The following is a 23347-nucleotide window of genomic DNA, read 5'->3' on the forward strand; positions in this document are numbered from 1 at the left end:
TGTGAGAGGAAACCGAAGATCTCGGAGAAAACCCACGCGGTCATGGGGAGAACGTACAAACTCCATACAGACAGCACCCGTAGTTGGGATCGAACCCAGTAACTCTACCGCTGGGCCACTGTACTGCCCTTAAGATTGTTCCCACACTGGAACACATAAGATTCTTAAGAGTGTTTTGTTTATGTGGATTTGCTATTGTGGTTTTGAAACGCTGTTGCCGTACGACAGAAAGCTTACCAAAATAGTTGTAACTATGAGAGTCCTATTGGCCAACGAGTCAGTGATATTGGAGGGCTTGTCCTTTAGGCTGGTTGTCATGTTAAGTCCTGTATTTGAGTTCCAGAATCCAATCTATAATCAAGAAACAATATAACCTTCAGGTAAAGTCACAAATAATATTGGCCCAATTTTATTCTCAAAACGTTTAGATCCGTTTCGGCTTCAGTGCGAATGGTATAGATGTGAAGGCTACATTTTGATGTGGTGCTGCTGGAGAAGATTCCTCAACATACAATGGAAAACCAATCACTCTATCTTGCTGGTAGTCTGAAGCCACATTACTCAAGCTAAAACTGTTAGATTTTAGATATTATATGGGTAAACAATGGAATTGCCCCGAAAATCATAATCAGTAAAGTGGAAAGAGAATGAAGAATGATTTAAAGGTCCTTCTATCGAGTCCTTGCTGCCCATTCCCACTAGCGATATGTCATCCCACTTTCTCAACACTCTCTACACACTACAGAGGCCAATTATTCTGCAATCCCACACACCTTTGGGATGGGGGAGGAAACCAGAGCATATGGAGGATACCCACACGGTCACAGCGAGAATGTGCAATCCCCTCACAGGAGGTCAGGATCAAACCCAAGACTCAGGCCCTGTGAGGCAGTAGTTCTACCAGCTGCACTACTGTGCTGCCCCAGTGAATAAGTGGATGGTTGAGATCAAATAAATAACTAGTGGAGCTCTTTAGCAGCTTTGGGACATTATTGGCGAACCATCATCTTGGAAAGGGCTGTGCCAGAAGTCTACAAAAACTTAATAGCATTCTTCAAACTGTTTATTGACAGACAAGAGTACACAAGATAAATGTTGTAACTGTTTGGCTCATGAGCAACGCAGATTAACACTACTAAATTTGATGCTCTGCTTCGGTGCAGCTGACTGAAGTGTGTGAGATCCCAGCCAGAAATCCGTTCAACCTGTCAATTTAACTAATGAAAGAATTATAATGTTGTACTTGCTTCCATTTTGCAAAATCAACAGTTGAATAACTGGTAATGAATAGATCTGCAGAAAGCCCTCCTCTATATCTTCTGCTATGGTTAAAATGCATCAACTGCAACAAAACCAAATGATTTTTTAAGATTAATTCTAAGGCAAGCCATTATTTATAGTCCTGCTATTGATTGTTTTGAAGGTGGAAATCTGATTATATATTCAAACACGGGCATGCTACACAACGTGCTCGTTTTTCGAATAGTTAGTGTGAGAGAAGGAGGTTTGAAACATCCTTGTTCTTTAGGAGTCTCTGCAGTCCATCAAAATTGAGTGGTGATGAAGTCAGCAGCTAGAATAAATGTTAATAAGCTTAAAAGCACAATTTCTGCAGTGAAATGTTTTGGAAGTGCCGTGACATATTTGAAGATATCCCGGGAATGAGTTGGTAAGTGCATAATACACAAGATTTATTTTCCATCAAGTGTGACATTTTATTCTTCGATTCAAAAACAACATATTACATTAAATGGAAAACAAATCTCACACTGGAACCAAACTAAGCACCACAAACTACACAAACTACACAAAATAAATTAAATGATGTTTCTCTTAGTACAAACCTTCCGCCCTATTTTATGGTAGTGATAAGTAGTGTCACCAGCAGGCTTGCAAGAGATAAAATAATTTGTTAAGATAACAAAATTTTGTTGAATTATAGTATTGTATTAGAATTGTATTAGTAGTATAGTATTGCATTAGAATAAAATCAAAAAAAGAAATGTAAATGGTTCTGCATCATTTATTTCAAACCTAGTTTATGCTGCATTATCCTTGTACATTGTGAAAATGATAGGAACTCGGTGAAGTGGATTCTAAACATCAGCTGTGAGCATTGATGCCCATTACATTTTGTGCACAGAATATTGCTCCTATTCAGCATCATTTTCCCTATTACATAAAATCCCTCCTCAGTTTCTGCCCTCAATGACGTGATGATTTCAAACGCCATCTCAAGTCATCATGGTTTTTCCTTAATTTTGCCGATCTTGCATCGTTCTTCATTCATCCCGTAAATAAATCCCCAGCTTCCTGTCACAATCATTTCCTTAACTGCTCTCTTGAATGATTTACCACTCCCATTATCTCAAACAATTTAAGAACATCCCTGATTACTTCTTGCAGATCTCTCCACATACATTTTCTTTTGTATCATTCAGTATTTTGCAGCATCACAATGAAACTCTAAGATAATTCTTGTTTTCTTTTCATTGAAACTCCCTTCTTAAACCACCTTGTCCCTGCCAACCAAGACTGACAGCATCTACTTACCTTCCGCTGATTCTTCCATTCCTTTCCCTGTGACACTAGCCCACACAGCCTAGAACTGAGATTGCATCTTTCACCAATTTCTCCCCCATCACCCCTATATGATCTCTTCGCACTCATTAGAGATGAGATACAGATTGGAAACAGGCCCTCCGGCCCATCAAGTCTAAGTCGACCATCATTTACCCGTACACTAGTTCTATCACATACAGTTTACAGAAGCCAATTAACCTACAAACCTGCACGTCTTTGGAATGTGGGTGGAAACCGAAGCACCTGGAGAAAACCCACACAGTCACAGGTAGAATGCACAAATTCTGTACAGGCAGCACCTGTAGTCAGGATTGAACCTGGGTCTCTGAACCAGGTCTCTGGCAGCACCTCTACTGCTGCGCCACTGTGCTGCCTCATCACACCCATGAGACCTGCATCTTTCTTCCTCAATTCTATTCCTAGTGAACTACTGACTAACCAGGTCCCTCTCCAGGTTGCCACATTAACTGATATTATTATTCCTCTTTCTTTGGATCCTGTCTCCTCTCTTTCAATTTTACTGTCATCACTCCTCTCTGCACCCTTTATGTGGCGGCTCTTTGCATACCTTGGGTATGTGAAACATAGAAACATCGAAACATAGAAAATAGGTGCAGGAGTAGGCCATTCGGCCCTTCGAGCCTGCACCGCCATTCAATATGATCATGGTTGATCATCCAAAGAATATCACTTTGACTTGTTACATGTGACAATAAAGTATCATTTATACATTCATTCTTCAATAAACAAGACTTTGACTTAATTTGCCATTGCTTCCCTTCCCTCTTCTGCACTTTAATGAGCTGAAAGATCTATGCTCCTCCTCTCCCTATTTCACTCCATTTATCTGAAGAATTATTTCTTTTGTAATCTCCGTCTTCTTTTCTTCAGCCTGAGCTCATGTAGAGCTGACATTTTATCCAACTTTATTGTTGCTCTAAGTATTAATTATTCCAACGCACTCTTGCTTAGCCATCCGTAGTTCTATTCTCCATGAACTCGAGGTCATCGCATTATTGCTGGGCATGTCCTAACTTGCACTGTCAAGTGCTGACAGACCTATATTAACTCCCAGATAGAAACATAGATACATAGAAAATAGGTGCAGGATCAAGCCAGTCAGTCCTTCAAGCCAGCACTGCCATTCAATATGATCATGGCTGATCATCCAAAATCAGTAGCCCGTTGTGGCTTTTTCCCCATATCCCTTGATTTCCTTAACCCTCAGAGCTAAATAGGTAACATCTTGATCTAAAAATTCTCAGCAATATTTCAAAACTCGTATAACTTTGCTCATTCCTTTGCTATGTAATTGACAGACAAACGTAACCCTCATGTAGCTCTGCACCTCCGATTCCGGACATGTGAGAATTTCCAATTTTCATCACTCCAGCTTTGGTGGCTTTGCTCTCAGTTACTGAGGCCCTTTGATTTGAAAATCAATCCCAAAGCCTCTTCGAACTTTCCTTCCTACAGCGCACTCTAGCAGAAGGGTGTAGTGGTGCAGGCAGAAGTGAAAATGGGCAGGGTTTCCGGTCAGATACTCAGGTCAGGCTAAAAGCAAAGCCTGGACTGCCTTATCTTCAGACAGATGAACAGCTACTAGGATGTTTGTCTTGCTGATAAACACCTTCATCAACAAAACGTGTTTTAAAATGGAGTGGGAGGTAGAGAGATTGAGAGAGGGAGTTTTAGAGCTTGGATCTATGAGTATTTAAATACTTACAAAACTGATTTGATAAAAAGCTGAGGTATCCAATAACTGCAAAATAAAATTATATAGTATTCCTCTGGGCTCATTGCTACTACGGAGTCACTAATTAGTCTAGTAATTCAACCACCCCGACGGGGGCTTCGATCGTTGGCTATGGGGGCTTTGATCACCCTGACTGTGGATGGTTTGACTGCCCCGACCGCGGGAGAACAAGAGGAATACGTTTGAACTTTATTGCCTTCCATCACAGTAAGGAATGTGGAATCCACAGGGATGGATGTTATGTTCACTTTTTGTGGTTGTGTGTCTTGTTGCTTTCCACTTAGCATGGCTGTACGGTAACTCAAATTTCACTGTCCCTTAATTGGTACATGTGACAATAAACTGACCTTGAAACATTGAAACCTTTGGCCTATTAATTGATAAAGAAATCCATGCAAAGGAACGCTTGCTAGCTAATGTCCAAATTATGACCAGCGAGGAGTTCACTTTTATCTAGACAGCTATTGGGGGCAATAAGTAAAATACTGCTGATGCTGGAAACTTAAAACAAAATTCAAAATTGCTAGGAATATGCAGGATATGTGGAGAGAAGAAGCTAGGGTTAATTTTTCACACTGCTTCATCAGAATCCCCATGTATTGCTTTATTTATTTATTTATTTTTAAAATATTTTTATTAGAAGTACGGTAAATTACAATACTACACAACACATATATCTTAATACATTTTTTGTACCGCTTCATTTTTTTTGAGCTTTAGGAAAAAGATAGAAGTAAAGAAAGTAAAGAAAGTGCGCAAGAGTCGTGAAGCGCAAGAGTGTTGGGAAAAGAAAGCCCCTTAGAAAAGAAGTTAGAGAAGGAAGTAAAGTGAGAAAGTAGACCCTAGAAAAGAAAGAAAAAGAAAAAAGGAACAATCGCTCTATTATAACATTAAACTCCGCATAAAGGGGACTACCAACCAAGTCTGTTTTTGTTGTTTTACCTCCCGTTACCAGGTCCTGATACCATTTATTTATTTATTTATTTATTATTAATTACTATTGCACCTCATACTTGTAATAGGTCCAAAAACATAGACCACGTCTTTTGGAATTGGTCTGCTTTACCTGCTAAGAGGAATCTCATCTCTTCCAGATGTAATGTTTCAAACATATTTGATATCCACATTTTTATTGTTGGTGTCGGCGCATTTTTCCAGAATTTAAGTATAAGCTTTTTTCCCATTATTAGCCCGTAATTAAATAAATTCTTCTGAAACACGTTTAGTTCAGGGTTACCTTCTGATATTCCGAAGATAATCCATTCTGGTTTTGGTACCAGTTTTATTTTGATTAATTTTGAAAAAATATCAAATATTTCATACCAGAATTTTGGGATTTTTGTACAAAAAACAAAAGAGTGCGCTATGGTAGCTTCTTGACACAGGCATTTATCACAGATTGGTGAAACATTAGGGAAGATTTTATTTAATTTAGTTTTTGAATAATATAATTTATGTAATGTTTTGAATTATATGAGCGTATGCCGTACGTTGATCGAACATTTATGCACCTGTAGTAAATGATTATCCCAGCTCTCTTTTGAAATTTTTATAGCTAATTCTTGTTCCCAATCTCTTCTAATTCCATCTGTTGTGGGTATTTCTATGTTTAAAATGATATTATATAGGTACGATATTAGATTAGCTGATTCCGCCTTTGTCTCCATTGCTTCATCCAATAAGTCGGAAGGCATATTATGATAGTCTTTTGTGTGTTTTTTCAGATAATCACGAATTTGAAGATATTTAAAATATTGGTTATTTTTCAAATTATATTTCAGTTGTAGTTGTTGAAATGATAGTAATTTTCCCAATTCATACAAATCTTCGAGCGTTTTGATTCCCATTCTTTCCCATTGTATAAATGATTTGTCTATGATTGATGGTTTAAACGATGGATTATTGACTATTGGTATTAAAAGAGATAGGTTTCTTAATTTTAAATTCTGTTTTATTTGTTTCCATGTTCTAATTGTGTTATGTATAATTGGGTTTTTATTATAATTTTTATTATTCAAATTTATTGGTGAGAGGATGGTCGCTCCTATATTACTCGGGGAGCAGTCCCCCTTTTCCATTACCATCCAGTCCGCCTGCTGGGCAGAATTGTCCAGCAGGTGAATCATATTTTTAATATTTACTGCCCAATTATAATACATAAAATTAGGGAGCGCTATGTATTGCTTTATGTGGAGACATGCAAACCTTGCAGTTCTTTAACAAGTCGCAGGGAAAAGGACACAAATCATTTTATGTACAAGAAATGATACTTAAGTATTTTAATTTATTTGAATCACAGGTGCAAGATCTTACAAGGACATTCTCATAAATATTACTGTGAACTGTTTCGGTAATATCCAAAGAGTGTAGTTGGCCAGAACATGCTCTTTTCATTAGGAATATGAGACAATAGCATGTTTAGACTTTAGACTTCAGAGATACAGTATAGAAACCGGCCCTTCGGTCTATCGAGTATGCGCCAACCAGCAATCACCTCGTACACTAACACTATCCTACACACTAGGAACAATTCACAATTTTATCAAAGCAAATTAACCTACAAACCTGTAAGTTTGTGGGAGGAACACCCGAAGAAAACTCATGCGATTACAGGGAGAACGTACAAACTCCGTACAGACAGCACTCGTAGTCAGGATTGAACCCGGGTCTCTGGCACTGTAAGGCAGCAACACTACCGCTGCGTCAGTGTGCCGCCCTCAAATACTCTGCCTAAACCTCAAACGGAGCTACTACACTGGGCTCAATATGATGGCCCATTCAATGGGTAGCACATTTGATAATGTAGAATTCCCTCTGTGTGGCACTAGCTTCTCATTCTTGATAAGACATTTAAATTGGCTCACTAGCCCACAACAGCTGAAATGGGCAGAACAAATTTGTAAGTGTTACAAATCGATATACACAGGCACACATTCTCAAACCACTTGTAAAGAATATCCTTCCATGCAACAAAGTTTTTAAAGATCAATGAAACCCACGCTTCATTGAAGGTTACAATGCTTTTGGCATTGATCAATATTCTTTTACTGTGGCTGGCATCTTAGGGATTTCAATCAAGCAAAAGGAGTTGTGAGAGGATGATTTTTTTTCTTACAGTTAACCAGTTGGTGCAACACTGTGCTGCTTACCTGTTCTAGGCCTTCCTCCTTTAGACTTATAATATCCAAATCAAAATCTTTCCGCATTCCGTCAGTTTTATTGAAGGCAATTCGACCGGTCAGGCCGTCCCACTGAGTCTAAAAGGACAAGAAAAAACACCAAATGTTACCTCGGTTACTGCCGGCTTGTAAAGTAGTGCAATTCATCCTTTATATGCTTTACCTTCTTGCGTATGGCGTGCACAGCCTAAAGTTGTAGGACAACTTGTTCTATTTGTCTTATTTGATTGTGCACACCAGGTTGATTGCATTCGTCAAAACAGGGCGGACCACATGAAGGTTGCGATCTACCATCCCATCCATTATATGCAAGGTTTGTTATAGCATGTAGGGTCTGGACTTGGAACAATTTACCCTTGATACAGGGGTTTATTTTTATGAATTGGTACTTACAACACATGTATTCATTTAAAAGCAATGGGAACTAGCAATTAAGACCTGGTGGTTAGTGTGATGAATTTGCAATCGACTTAATTTCTTGAATATTTACCTTTAACCAGAGTGTGATATCTTAAAGGTAGAAGAAAAGTCTCTGAAGAAGGGTCTTGACCTGAAACTTCACCCATTCCTTCTCTCCAGAGATGCTGCCTGTCCCGCTGAGTTACTCCAGCATTTTGTGTCTATCTTCGAGTGATATCTTGAAATTGATTTAGAATCACCAATTGTATATGCCATCATCATTGTCTTTTTCCCAGTGAATGTTTAAATAACCTGTGCGTTACTTCCATTACCCAACTTTATCACAAAAGAGAACTTGAAGAAAATAAAAATAAGGTGGCAGATCTCAACTTAAATTGAATTGATAGAAAGCACTTTGAGTGATTTTACTGATATCCATCTGTATTAATTAACTGGCCTTAATCTTTCCAGTAGGACTGATTGAATGACGTGCGCTCTTTGAGATATGGACATTTGCATGTCAGTCACTTGACAGATGTGCGTGCAGTTCCCATTATACCAGCAGAAGCGAGCTGCCTAAAAGGTTAAACCATCACTGGAAAGCAAATCACTCTTTCACTTGGGATCTAGATTATCTTCCTCCTGTTTGCGAATAACAGCTTGTAATATGTGTTGTACGATAACTGATACCCGAGAAATAATTCAACCAATGAAGATAAAATAATAAATTGAAATAAATTGAAAAACTCAATGTAAAACATTGACTCCAGGTTAAATCCAATGATTTCCTGTATGTGTTTTTTACATTATGAAGACACAATCAATGATTGCAGAACAAAATAGGCCCATGTTCTCAGTCGACACAATGTTCAATACATTGTGGCTGAAAGCAGCACACATAGCATAGCAGGTTTGGTGATTTGCTCAAACCAAAATTCTACAAATCTCTGCATTGAAAAGGTGAGTAAGCCGGTCATGTTATTCGGTACGACCCTTGTGTTGGGACTGTAGGTTGGACTGTAATGGAGCACAGATGTGCAGCTGTTGGTCTGCACCCTGCTTATATCAGGGTCTTCTGCCAGGACCTGGGGTGGACAGGGTCACCAGAATGCCACAAACTCCAAAGATTGGTTGATTATAGAAAGGAAATCAACCCTCAAGGCCCTATAGATGTGGACTATCCCTGCAATTTACTTGCTTCCATAAGGGTCTAACCCATCCTGTAGCTAGCTTATGTGGGATATTCCAAACTTTGGGTGTCCTCAAAGGAAAATGAGCCCAGAAGATCCTGAATTGCACCAGTTGTAGAATATAGTGTTTCCATTCCCACGCAGGCAACTGTTATTCCCAGGCGAGGGGATATGCTGGAGGTGCAGACTGATGGCAAACTCTTCAAACAATTTTTACTCTTCACCACATCTGGGACTGGAGCACACGGAGAAAAGCCTCATCCAATATGTAAGATATTTATTAGATGCCACTTTATATTACTTGTCCAACATATTCATTATTCCTTCCTCAAAATATCTCCTTCCAGTGAATCATATTGAGCAATTTATATTGTTGAGTAAATTTTAATTAAGGCACAATAATAAACAGGAGGGGTGCAATATGAGTGGTACAACGATAACGTCTTTAATACATGATGTACTGTATTCTAAATAAAAATGTAGATTAATAATCGGTACTTTATTAAAATTTTATAACAAGTGTTATGTATAAGGTTGTTAACCTTAGATATGTACCTCAGTACTCTTGCTCGAACTGCTTAACTGATGTAGAAAATGAATGACCAGGTAACAATCATTGGAGAGGAGTTTTCTTACCTCTTTGATAAGTTTCATAAACCTGGATCCGAAGCGCCAGGGCTTGTGCCTGTGGCACTGCAAGGAGCTAACCGTCATTTGAGAGGCTTGTCGGAAGGCTGCAGAAACCACGTACACGGCATCATACATCAGGGCTGCATCTGTCTGCCAGAAAATGCCAAAGCAACATCTCAGCAGTGGAATTAAAACAGAGAGTTCATGTTGGAACAGAGGGCACAGCTCGCACCCAGAAATAGATAATCCTTTCCACTCTGTGTCCGAATAAAATTAAAAATAATATTCCTATATACACTCAGAGTAAAAAGCACTTACTTGAAAAGGTGACTTATATCACTTGTATAACACACTTCAGATTAAGCAAGAAATGTCATTTCATTACGATTAAAGGAAGTACAATTGACAAATGTATTTGGTAAGTACCCTGTGATTACCAGGTAATGCCAAAAACCTACATATCGGTGAGTCCACAAAAGGGTCCCAACCCGAAATATCACTTTTAGACATTAGGGATATAGAGGCCCTTCGGCCCAGCGACTCCGTGCCGACCAGCAATCACTGCATACATTAGCACTATCCTACACACTAGGGACAATTTACAATTTTTATAGAAACCAATTAACCTACAAACCTGTCCATCTTTGGAGTGTGCGGAGAAATCTGAGCACATGAAGAAAACCCATGTGGCCACAGGGAGAATGTACAAACACTGAACGATCAGCACCCGTAGTCAGGATTGAATCTGGGTCTCTGGCGCTGTGAGGCAGCAACTCTACCGCTGCACCACAGTGCCGTCCAGAGAACACCTATCCATGTTCTCCAGAGATGCTGTCTGACCGGCTGAGTTAGTCATATACCTTGTGTCTTCTTTTGTAACCCACCATCTGCAGTTCCTTGTTTCCACATCAGTGATCTGTTCAATGTCAATGTTATTTTACAAATCTATTTTCCCTTACAGCAAGACATCTGGAAATCTTCATTGCCTATAAGCTGTTCTGCTATTCCTTGTGTTGTTGGCTCCCAACAATGTAAAATAGCAGTTCAGTCTCACTGTTGACCGCAATATATTTCCACGTTACCATTATTTTCTTATACTTGTTTGTTTTGTGTTCATTTTCATGAGTGACCTCAACATGTTAAGACTGGTGATTTCTGTTTCTGGTCTGAGCACCTAGATGAATGAATCACTACACTCTGACAATGTATCAAGTGCAATTGTTTACAGAGGCAAACCATCTCTGTTCTCACAATGCTCCTCAATTTAAAGGGATAGCGCATCTCCAGTTACTTTTGTGCAATGTTTTCAATTTTCCAAAACTAATCAATTTTGGCCTTTCAAATTGAGATTGTCGAATCACAAATTATTGTCCAGAGATGCTGCCTGTCCCGCTTAGTTACTCCAGAGCTTTTTTTCTATTTCCGGTGTTCCTTCCTTCACAAACCATTGAATCATTAATATCTTTTTGCACTTTGAGCTCTTCAAATTTGTGACTGCATGAAAAATCTATTTCAGATGTCAGCTTTAAAAGATGAAACTCACATTCAATAACTTTGGATTCAATTTGCATAGTATATACTGTATGGTATATGAGGGTTTTTTTAATATTATTTATTTTTTTCTCTCTTTTTTGTATGACTTTGTAAATATTTTATTAGTATATAAATGTAAATAATTTGGTGCACATATAGCTGCTGGTGTACATATGGTGTACATATAGCTGCTAAATTTGTATAAGATCATTATAAGCAGTTGAATAAGGGGTGGGAATTAATAAGCTTTGGCTTCTTCCTGCTCCTTTTCGGACACATACGATTTAATTTATTGTTTATGATATTATTCTTGTTTTGTTTTTTGTATGCTGTTTCACACTTGCTTTTTATTCTTTTATTCTGTTCGAAATAAAGAATTAATAAATAAATAAATTAATAATAAAAAATCGGTATCAGGATCCAAAATTGTAATTTTCGCCAGGCGTTTTTCCTTTCTATTTGATATAACTACAATACTTGCAGAAACATGAAGATTACACATACAAATGCAAATATAATGCCTATGCCTCCATTCAACTCTTTCCACATTGCTGTGCAAAATCATTTTCCCTGAAGTGCCATTAATATTAACATTATTATTATTATTATTATGAATAATCAACATCAACATTAGCATTAATATTATTAATACTTAATATTATTAATAATACCATTCATAAAATATTAATATAACATTAATATAACATTAACATTAATATATATTAATATAACATTAATATAACATTAATGTTATTAATATAACATTAATATAACATCATGTTATTAGAGGAAAGCGGGAACATATAGTATGAAATAGAACCATTATAACAGCAATCCAAGAAGATCCTCTCACTCTCTCTCTTTCCTATACCCCTGTAACGATTATCTTTCTTAAAGCATCTCCAATACTCCTGTGATTGAGACTGTTTGCATAAAATTGCATGTCACTGCAGGCATTCCTCATTCCGCAAAAACAATGTATTCATGGATAACATTGCACTAAACAATATTTTGTAAATTGCTAAAGCTGGGCAAAATTCATTATAGATAATTTGGGGCAGTGCATTCCTCTGGTTGGAAAATGAGGCACTCTTTGTTCCGGCAAAAACATTGATCTGTACCCCAGAAGCAAAATGAATCTCTCTTTAGATCCGAGCATCTTCCACCCACTCACGTAAATTATGTGACAATTATCAATTTGCTTCCTTAAATTCAACAAGAAATGTAACATGCTGTATCATTAAACACAAAGAAAACTTATGAAATAAATTAATAAATAGCTGGCCTGACACAACATACTTGAACTCTGTCAGTTGGATCACCCATTATGGACACAAAATACTGCAGATGCTGAAATCTTGAGCAGAAAATAAACTGCTGCATAAATTGAATTGAATGGAATACATTATGTACAAGTATGTATATATACTAGTCATGTCTCTACTATTTATTTCATTCTGCTTACATGTTTTTCCTCTACTTGCTAAATTTTTGTAAGGTGTCCTTGAGACTCTTGAAAGGCGCCCATAAATAAAATTTATTATTATTATTATTATTATACAAGGAATTTGCCTTGGTCCTTTCCTCGCAAGTAAAAACACGATATACAGTAAACAATTAAGAATAAAACATTATAATTTAAACATGTGAAGAATGAAATAAAATACCAGAGCAAAAGGAGGCTACAGACTTTTGGCTGTTGAGTAGAGCTACTGCTCATGGACAAGAGCTGTTTTTATGTCTGGCTGTGGCAGCTTTGACAGTCCGGAGTCGCCTTCCAGAAGGAAGTGCTTCAAATAGTTTGTGGCCAGGGTGAGAGGGGTCAGAGATGATCTTACCCACTCTCTTGCTGGCCCTTGCAGTGTACAGTTCGTCACTGGGGGGAAGGTTACAGCCAACAACCTTCTCGGCTGATCGAACGATGCGCTGCAGCCTCCGGATGTCGTGCTGAGCCAAATCAGACCATAATGGAGACAATGAAGACAGACTCTATGATGGCAGTGTAAAACTGGACCATCATTGCCTGTGGCAGATTGTGTTTTCTCAGCTGCCGCAGGAAGTACATCCTCTGTTTGGCCTTTTTTAACTTTGGAGTCGATGGTGGCCTCCCATTTAAGGTCTCTGGAGATGATGGTTCCAAGGAACTTAAATGACTCCACAGATGTGACTGTTGTGTCGTTGATGGTGAGTGGGGGGAGGGAGCTCTCCTAAAGTCTACAATCAATTCTGCTGTCTTAAGAGCATTGAGCTCCAGGTTGTTGCGATGGCACCAGGACACCAGCTGTGTCACTTCCCATCTGTCGGCAGATTCCTCCCCATCCTGGATCAGTCCAATCAGGGTTGTATCGTCCGTAAACTTGAGAAGCTTGACAGAGGAGTCTGTGGAGTCATTGGTGTAGAGAGAGTAAAGGAGAGGGGAGAGTATGCAGCCTGGTGGTGCTCCTATGCTGAGGGTCAGCGAGTCCGAGGTGTGCTTTCCCAGCCTCACATGTTGCTTCCTGTCTGTCAGGAAGTTGGTGATCCACTGACAGAGGGGTTCAGGCACAGTCAACTGGGAGGGTCTGGAATGTAGCAGCTCTGGCACAATGGTGTTGAATGCAGAGCTAAAATCCACAAACAAAATCCTTGCATAGGTCCCAATAGGCAATAAACAATAGATAATAGATGCAGGATTAGGCCATTCGGCCCTTCGAGACAGCACTGCCATGCACTGTGATCATTCACAATCAGTACCCCGTTCTTCCTTCCTCCCCATATCCTTTGACTCTGCTATTTTTAAGAGCGCTATCTAACTCTCTCTTGAAAGCATCCAGAGAATTGGCCCTCCACTGCCTTCTGAGGCAGAGAATTCCACAGATTCACAACTCGCTGGGTGAAAAGGTTTTTCCTCATCTCCCTTCTAAATGGTCTACCCCTTATTCTTAAACTGTGGCCCCTGGTTCTGGACTCCCCCAACATTGGGAACATGTTTCCTGCCTCTTGCGTGTCCAATTGCTTAATAATCTTATATGTTTCAATAAGATCCCCTCTTATCCTAAATTCCAGAGTATACAAGCCCAGTCGCTCAATTCTATCAACATATGACAGTCCTGCCATCCCGGGAATTAACCTTGTGAACCTATGCTGCACTCCCTCAATAGCAAGCATGTTCTTCCTCAAATTTGGAGACCAAATCTGCACACAATACTCCAGGTGTGGACTCACTAGGACCCTGTATAACTGCAGAAGGACCGCTTTGCTCCTATACTCAATTCCTCTTGTTATAAAGGCCAACATGCCATTAGCTTCCTTCACTGCCTGCTGAACCTGCATGCTTACTTTCAGTGACTGATGAACAAGGACCCCCAGATGTCGTTGTAACTCCCCTTTTCCCAATTTAACACTATTTAGATAATAATCTGCCTTCCTGTTTTTGCCACCAAAGTGGATAACCTCACATTTATCCCCAGCAAAATGCATCTGCCATGCATCTGCCCACTCACCCAACCTGTCCAAGTCAACCTGCATCTTCAGAGCATTCTCCTCATAGTTCACACTGCCACCCAGCTTTGTGTTATCTGCAAATTTGCTAGTTACTTTTAATCCCTTCATCTAAATCATTAATGTATATTGTAAATCCCCTGGTGGTCTAGGTGCAGGAGGATGAAGTGCAGGCCTAGGTTGACCGCGTCATCTATTGGCCCAGTATGCAAACCACAGGGGGTTCAGCAGGGGGTTTGTGATATATTTCAGGTGGTCCAGCACAAACCTTGCAAGGGTCTTCATGATTACGCAGGTCAGTGCGACAGGCCTGTAGTCATTAAGACCAGTAATCCTTGGCTATTTGGGTGCGGCAACAAGAGTGGAGAATTTGAAGCAGGCAAGGACAGTGCGGGTTTGTAGGGATTGATTGGAAATGCCTGTGTGGACTGGTGCCAGTTGTTCGGCACAGAGCTTGAGGGTAGAGGGGGAATCATTGTCCAGTCCTGAAGATTTCCGACTTTTCTGTCTCCTGTATAGCTTCTCCACCTCCTCAATGGCTATTGTTGGTGATGGAGAAGTGGCCAGACTGATGGTGGGCAGCAAGGACGGGGTGGGCAGTGGACAAGGGCCCAGCCTTTGCAGTCTGGAGTCAGGCTGTAAGTGGGTGTGAAGTGGTGATTGGGGAGGAGTGGGTTAGGAAAGGTCCAGTCTTTGTAGACTGCTGTCAGGCTGTGAATAGGTGTGAAGTGGTGATTGGGGAGGTGGGAGGAGGGGTTACTGGGGTTATGTTTCTGTCTATCAAACCTGCAGTAGAACTCTTTCAGGTCGTTAGTCAGTTGACAATTGTCCAAGGAGCGGGGGTTTTTAATTTTGTAGTTGGTGATTTCTTGCAAGCCCTTCCACATTGAAGTTCAGGCAGGTTATCCCTGCCATTCTGTACAAATATCGCATGTTTTAAATAAGGAAATATACTGATATTTCGATGACTCAGCAGGTCAGCCAGCATTTGTGGAGAGGAATGGACAGACTCTTCCTTGGGTTTAAGAGGGAACTGCAGATGCCGAAGATTACACAAAAAAGCTGGAGAAAGGGTTTGAAGAAGGGTTTCGGCCCGAAACGTTACCCATTTCCTTCGCTCCATAGATGCTGCTGCACCCGCTGAGTTTCTCCAGCTTTTTTGTGTAGACTCTTCCTTGGGTGTTGACCCAAAATGTCGTTTGACCACTTCTTTCCACAGATGCTGCCTGACCCACTGAGTTCTTCCAGCAATTAATTTGTAACCTGATCTCAAATAATGAGCAGTTGAAAATACAGAAATACTGTGTGTAAAATAAACAATATTGAATGCAAAAGGTCCCCAAAAATATTGAATATTCTGAAAAAGAGTTTGCGAATATTCTCTTCGTATGGGCACTGCTCTGAGCAACCCTCAGTTCTAAGTCAGAATGGCAGGAATAACCTCCCTTTAGCATGTACAATATACCTTGATCATTCCTCACTACACCAGTAAGCTACTTTAATTGTTTTCCAAGATGAAGGCACTATTGGGAAACTCAACAATTATTGCCAATTCCTAACTGCCTCTGAGGTAGTGGTGGTGAGCTGCCATCTGGAACAAACTCAGGCCTACTGGAGGGAATTCAAGGGGGAAATTCCAGGATGTATTGTAAGCCCAATGAAGATGAAGGACTGGTGATCAATTTCCAGGCCAGGATGGTGCGTAACCTGGTGGGGAACCTGTAGCTGGTGGTGTTCTCATGTACTTGTCCTCCTTGTCCTTCTTTGTTGTAGAGGTCGATAGTTTGGAATCTGCAGTGAAGTAGGTTTGGTGTGTGATTAAGTAGCCTTTTATAGATATTACACACAGCAGCCATTGTGCACCAGGGATGGTGGGAATTAATGTGTGGGATGGTGGAAGGTTTCACAGTCGAGACAGCTAATTTGCCCAGGGTGTTGTTGTGATACCCAAGGTTTGTGGCACCTACACTTGGAGAGTGGAGGTGTATTCCGAGTGGAAAGAATCCCATCATGTTCCTTATAGGATCTGCTACATTGGTGACATCAGGATGGGGGCTGTGCAGGATTCATTGATGGTAAAGTCATTGAATGCCAAGGGAACGTGGTTACCTTTTCTTGGTAGAGATGAGCATTATCTGACATTTTTGTGGCATGAATATGATGTCCAATATATCAGGCTATACCTGAATGCCACTTTGAATATCACTAGGTTAGGAAAATGTATATTATATCTTGAGATTCTGAAATGAGGATATTGGATCATATCCAATTAATTGTGTCAAGTAAATAAGATTTATCTACCTTGTATCTAGTTACCATGGTTACATATTTGCAAGTTTATTACAATTATAATGGTAATTTCATTACCATTATGATAATATTAAGTTCATGCCTCCATGCCGCACATCTATTTAAATACTGAGGCTTGATACTGCAAAGATATGAAAATTATATTTTTATTTTTGATTTTTTTTTTCATTTTAGAAAGGGGATTAGTATCTTTAAGACTCAACATTGGTGAACCACAGTGTGCCCCAGAGGATTGTAAAGTAGTTCTCATATTATATGTGAAAGTTGCTTATGAGAAGAAGTCATGACACAAAATTTAATTAAAAAAATCATTAAGACCAGTTTTAAACCCCTTTTTTAGCATCCAGCACATGTGGAACAGGTGCAGCTGAGCAACACTGAACACTGAACAATGAAAACAGTCTTAATGTGTTTCAATACTAAACACATGGGGCAAGGCTAGCAAACATATGATTAGAAAACTTTACACATTCGAAGCTTTTAATAGAATGCAAATAATGTTGGCTACATTTTCAATCAGATTTTCAATTTAAATATTGCGAAAAGACAAAGCCACAGCTCAAATCTTACTTTGCACTGCAATAAATAGCTCCTGTCTTATATAATGCAGGTTATGGCAACCACTATTCTTTATACAACATAACACCTGCAGGGTCCAATTCTCTCTCAATGTGATTTGGAAGAAATATATTGGCAAATTTATCACTGTACTTTACAAATAGTTTGTCAACCACGTTTAACTTAAATAAATCTTTCCATTTGCCACAGCTCCCAGTAAATATTTTATTTGTTGAGTGTGCAGAGTTTAAGCAGTCTGCTCTCTGTACTTTGGTTACATTATCATAATGAAAGTGAAATACAGGCATGTTTTTTTAAATTAAAAATCAATGAGCTTATGCTTTCAAATGGAAACTAGACAGAGTAAACGAGATTGAAGGAAAACAAAAGATACCAGGAAGGCTGAGATGTGGTAAATGGAACAAGAAGAAATTCTTGCAGTGTATTCACAGCACCAATTAGCAGGGCATTGTTGTATTTTTATATAATTATGTAAAAACAAGTTTCGCTTAGTTTAGTTTAGTTTAGAGATACATTGTGGAAACAGGCCCCTTGGTCCACCGAGTCCGCACCGACCAGCGATCTCCCACATTAACACTATCCTACACACACTAGGAACAATTTACATTTATTGAAAAATAGAAACATTGAAAATAGGTGCAGGAGTAGGCCCTTCGGCCCTTCGAGCCTGCACCGCCATTCAATATGATCATGGCTGATCATCCAACTCAGTATCCTGTGCCCGCCTTCTCTCCATACCCCCTGATCCCTTTAGCCACAAGGGCCACATCTAACTCCTTCTTAAATATAGCCAATGAACTGGCCTCAACTGAATTCTGTGGCAGAGAATTTGAGAGATTCACCACTCTCTGTGTAAAAAATGTTTTTCTCATCTCAGTCCTAAAAGATTTCCCCTTTCTCCTTAAACTGTGACCCTTGTTCTGGACTTCCCCAACATCGGGGAAGTCCAGAACATTTATAACAAGTCAATTAACCTGTAGTTCTTTGGCGTGTGTGAGGAAACATAAGAACTCGGGGAAAATGCACGCGGTCACGAGGAGAATGTACAAACTCCGTACAGACAGCACCTGTAGTCAGGATTGAACCCAGGTCTCCGGCGCTGTAAGCGCTCTATGGCAGAAACTCTACCGCTGCGTCACCGTGTCGCCAACATCAATGTCAAGTCAATGGTCAAATAGATTCTTGATTGATGGACATGAAGCATGAAGTATCAATATATACAAGAGAAGTACAAGAGAAATATATGATCCAATATTGATCCAGGTAAGGAAAGGTCACAGTGACGACAGCACGGTATTCAGTAATTTCAGATTGTGACCAGAGCTCCCATTTTCTCCGGCTGCAGCTGTTTGAATTTATTTTACTGTTTAATTTCTCCTGCCTTCTATTCTATTGCAGACCATCCCATTGCTCTTCTCTCCCTTCTCTCCATTCTCTGCCACATCTTCCACAGTCTCTATGCTTGTTCAAAACATCCTGGGCTGCAAATTGTATTGAACCTTGAGAGATGTGATCAAATGGTGTTGCCCAGCAACCTGTGCCAATTTCCTGACAGACTCCTGCAGGAGTAATCCTCCATTGTGCTTCAGGCATGAGGTGCTGAGCACAATAATGCAGGAGCACCAAACTATGTGCACAAAAGCCCATTGTCCACCAACAACCCAGTTTAAAAGTCCCTCACATTCTCCTTTGCACTGATTATAACATACGACTGAATTCATTCCTGTTCCAGTTATTCACCTGTAAATAGGTTACAGCAATATCTTTGAATGTCTTGTTGAGTGGCAAGTTACCCGATGATTGAAGAACTCCACATAATGTAAACATAGAAATATAGAAAATAGGTGGAGGAGGCCATTCGACCCTTCGATCATGATCATGGATGATCATTCAAAATCTGTTCCCTGTTCCTGATTTCTCCCCATATCCCTTGAGCTCTAAGAGCTATATCTAACTCTCTCTTGAATATACCTGTATTCAATATGTACAAAAAGTACATTTTTGTGTGGGGATATTCACTCTACAGGCATAGAGAGAGCACATGCAGTTCACACTGACATGTCCTATTATGTTTCCTTCTGCATGAGCTTCATTGTGCAGTGATTGTCACTCCTACATTTGCTGTCAGGGTCTGATTATGGTGGCCCTGGCCATCTCCTGCATCTCTCACCAGTACCCAGAACCTTGACTTGCTCGTGACTGGGGGGGGGGGGGGGGGGGGAGCTTTCTTTCTCTCCCTGTCTCCGTCATTGCAGTCGAGGTAATGCCGCTGGTGTTGGGCAGCCATTGGGAAGATGCTTTACTGGACTGATGCCCTTCTCTACTTGGTGAGCAGCAAAGCGTCAGATGGACCACCGTTGGGGGCTGTGAAAGTCCCATTTTGGCATTTGTTTGTGTGTGAGAAATTGTCCATTTCAAACATATTTTTCCCAATTTCATGATTGTTTGCAGAGGACCTGGTTAAATTTTAAATCTGCCACACCAAAAATAGACGCAATCCAATTTCTAAGCAAAAGTACCATTCATTCCATCATGGCTCTTGATCTGTCAAATTGTACAATTATATACCATATTGTATAATCTCTCAAGGAATTCATGTGTCATACGTTTCCCATTCTACATGTACATTAGATCTTTCTAGTTGTCTTGTTCTTTCATTTTCACCATTTTGACTAAGGCATAAAGAATTAATTTCATTTATCAAAGCACATAATTTCAGTGGTAGCTGATTCCACTTCACCCGAAGCAGCAACCTAATGGCATCTATGTCTGAATTTCATGACTAGTGACCTTATTCACTAGGCCTGCTACTCAACCTAACCACAGAGAATCAATAGGTGTTTCATCAGCAGTGGTTTATGGAACATAAAAACAAATGTTTTGTAATCGCAAAAGAATTATCTTCACATGAGAAAAACGACAATCAAATAGGCAGCACAATGCAAAAGGTTATTAGTCTTCCAACGTCTCAAAACTCAAAACTTCCAGTAATTGACAATATGGAGAGAAAAATCGAATTATTAATTGCAAAATCTATTTACTAAACACTGAGATTGGTTTAGTTTAGTTTAGAGATACAGTGCGGAAACAGGCCCTTCGGCCCACCAAGTCCGCACACACAAGCGATCCCCACACATTAACGTTGTCCTACAGACACTAGGATCAATTTACATTATACCAAGTCAATTAACCTACCTGCCTGTATGTCTTTGGGCGGAAACTGAAGATCTCGTAGAAAATCCACGCGGTCACGTGGAGAACATACAAACTCCATACAGGCAGCACCGGTAGTTAGGTTCAAACCCGGCTCTCCGGCGTTGCAAGCGCGGTAAGGCAGCAACTCTATCGCTGCGCCACCATGGTTTGCAAAAACTATTTTACTAAAGACTGAGCATATTAGTGGATTGAATATTAGCATGGCAGGTTGAAATTCACCCAGTACAGGACAGATACATACTGTTATCATCCCATCCAGGAGTCCAGAATCAGGTTTGGGTGGCGCTTGAAGTCGTTCCATTGACCACTTCTCGATAATGTAGGCAACATGTGGGTTGTCGATCTTTAGGAGGCGAAACCCTGTCATATTGACACCACTATATCGATAAGGTTCTAGATTCAATGCAAAGAGATCCTGCAGAGAAAAGGCAAACGTCAATAGTTTAAAATGATATTTTAAAGTGATGGTTCACCTTTTACTTTACTTAATTAATTAACCAAAAACTAATGCTTGGATTCAAATTTTTATACTAAATCTATTTGGTTGATTTAATGTGCCCATCAACACCTTCTCTGCTAATTGTTACCATTAGACTTATCTAAGACTTCCCTATCAAAAGAGGTTGTTTGAGAGAAATACAAAGGACCACGTCAACAGCTTCAGGAATACACTTGTAGCTTTACCGCCCTCCAAATTCAATGTATATAAGGTTAGCTTGCAGTAATTAGCTAGTTCTTGTTCAAATGTTTTCCAAATTAAATTATTCAGCATCTTGGAGTGGGATAAAAAGGATGAAAGACATCCAATGCACTGCAGATCGCACAGCCCTCTGTAATTGATGTTACATCAACAAGCACAAATTAAAATTATTCCTATGCTATGTTAGCCAGCCTAGATTGGAGTGGAAATTGTATTCAGCACTTAGATTACTTTATCTAACAAGAAGAACAGATTGTAAACCAACTCTCATGTCCATTAAATTAACCCGCATAACTGATTCCAGCACTACAAACACATTATTCGCACTGACTTGTTCAGTAGGCATAATTTTTGCCTGGAGGAACCTAAGCTCTTTCTATTTGCTATTAGTTTTAGGTTTTTATTGTCACATGTAGCAAGGTACAGAAAAAAGATCTGATGTATGGTGTCCAATCAAGTCAGATAATACTATACATAAATATAAGGAATCCAAACCCAAGCAGTGTTTGCTGTGCTCTTGATCAGGTGGCATTGTCTTCTATGCTATACTCATTTAAAGATCAGAGATCCACATTATTCTCTCTATCATTTGGCGGCATGGTGGCACAGCGGTAGAGTTGTTGCCTTACAGCGTTTACAGCATCAGAGACACGGGTTTAACCATGACCACGGGAGTTGCCTGAATGGAGTTTATACGTTCTCCCCGTGACCGCGTGGGTTTTCTCTGAGAATTCCAGTTTCCTCCCACACTCCAAAAAGGTACATGGTTTGCAGGTTATTTGGCTTGATTATAAATGTAATTTGTCCCTTGTGTCTGTAGGATAGTGTTAATGTGCGGGGAACGCTGGTTGGTGCAGACTCATTGGGCTGAAGTGCCTGTTTCCGCGCTGTATCTCTAAACTAAAAATTCAATTGTCGTGACTCTAACACTTTCATCGAAGGTAGAACCATGGGAATTTATTTATTTCCTTTGCTATTTCTGCATCATGTTCCTTTCATTTTTACTTTCATGTTCCTCTGTATGGCATTGAATCCTTGGGCAACACATGGTGTTGTTATTGTGGTGAATGTTTGGGCTGCTGATATAAAAGTCCTTTCATCTTTTTCCCTTATTTTTAGTTAGCTTAGTGTTTTGTTTTAGGAGTTCTAGCTTTTTTTATGTGTGGGGGAGGGGGGGGGGGGGGGGGGAAGCTGGAGGGCGGGCTAGGGGGAAAGCAATTTTTACAGGGTCTTCACCTGGATTGCAGATGCAGCTTTTCTCCTTTGCACTCTTAATAGTCCTCGCGGCCTAACAGCGGGCCTGGAGCGGCGTTCCTGAGGGGACCGCCCAGAACCTCAGCATCGGCATCGGCGGCATCGGCACCGGCGGAGCTGCGGGTCTGAGGACGGCGGTGCAGCGCTGGAGCGCCATTGCGGGGCGGGCGGTGCCTTGCCTGGGTCGCTGAGCTGGAACTGCGGTGAGCTCAGATTCAGATTCAGATTCAGATTCAATTCGGCTGGGTCCGTTGCGGAGCTGCGGGTCTGTGGAGCGGCTGCGGGCGGCGGCGCTGAACTTTTGCATCGGGAGCCTGGAATCTCAAAGATGAGATTAGCCAGTTGAGCTCCATTTGGCGCGGGCCTTGTCGGTCTCCGGAAAACCACGGTCTCGAGTAAGGAGGCGGCCGTTTCCAGGGTTCCCAAGCCGCTGAGAGGACTCTCCCGACGCCGGAACAACATCACCCGGCAAGAACGGCCTGGAACATCGGGCCTCCGTAGAGGCAACTGTGGAGGCCTCAATTGGCCCGACTATGGG

At 40.3% G+C, this 23347-nt stretch overlaps 1 protein-coding gene across 1 annotated transcript in view; it reads right to left on the bottom strand.

Moving 5' to 3' along the window:
- grik1a (glutamate receptor, ionotropic, kainate 1a) overlaps positions 1-23347 on the bottom strand; it is a 276013-nt gene that overhangs the window by 71641 nt on the left and 181025 nt on the right. The window contains 4 exon segments of the mRNA XM_055644485.1: positions 238-351; positions 7489-7596; positions 9744-9887; positions 21097-21270. Of these exon segments, the coding sequence (XP_055500460.1) occupies positions 238-351; positions 7489-7596; positions 9744-9887; positions 21097-21270 (540 nt within the window).

The sequence above is a fragment of the Leucoraja erinacea genome, chromosome 13 (assembly GCF_028641065.1).
Source record: "Leucoraja erinacea ecotype New England chromosome 13, Leri_hhj_1, whole genome shotgun sequence".
Taxonomy (NCBI): Eukaryota; Metazoa; Chordata; class Chondrichthyes; order Rajiformes; family Rajidae; genus Leucoraja; species Leucoraja erinaceus.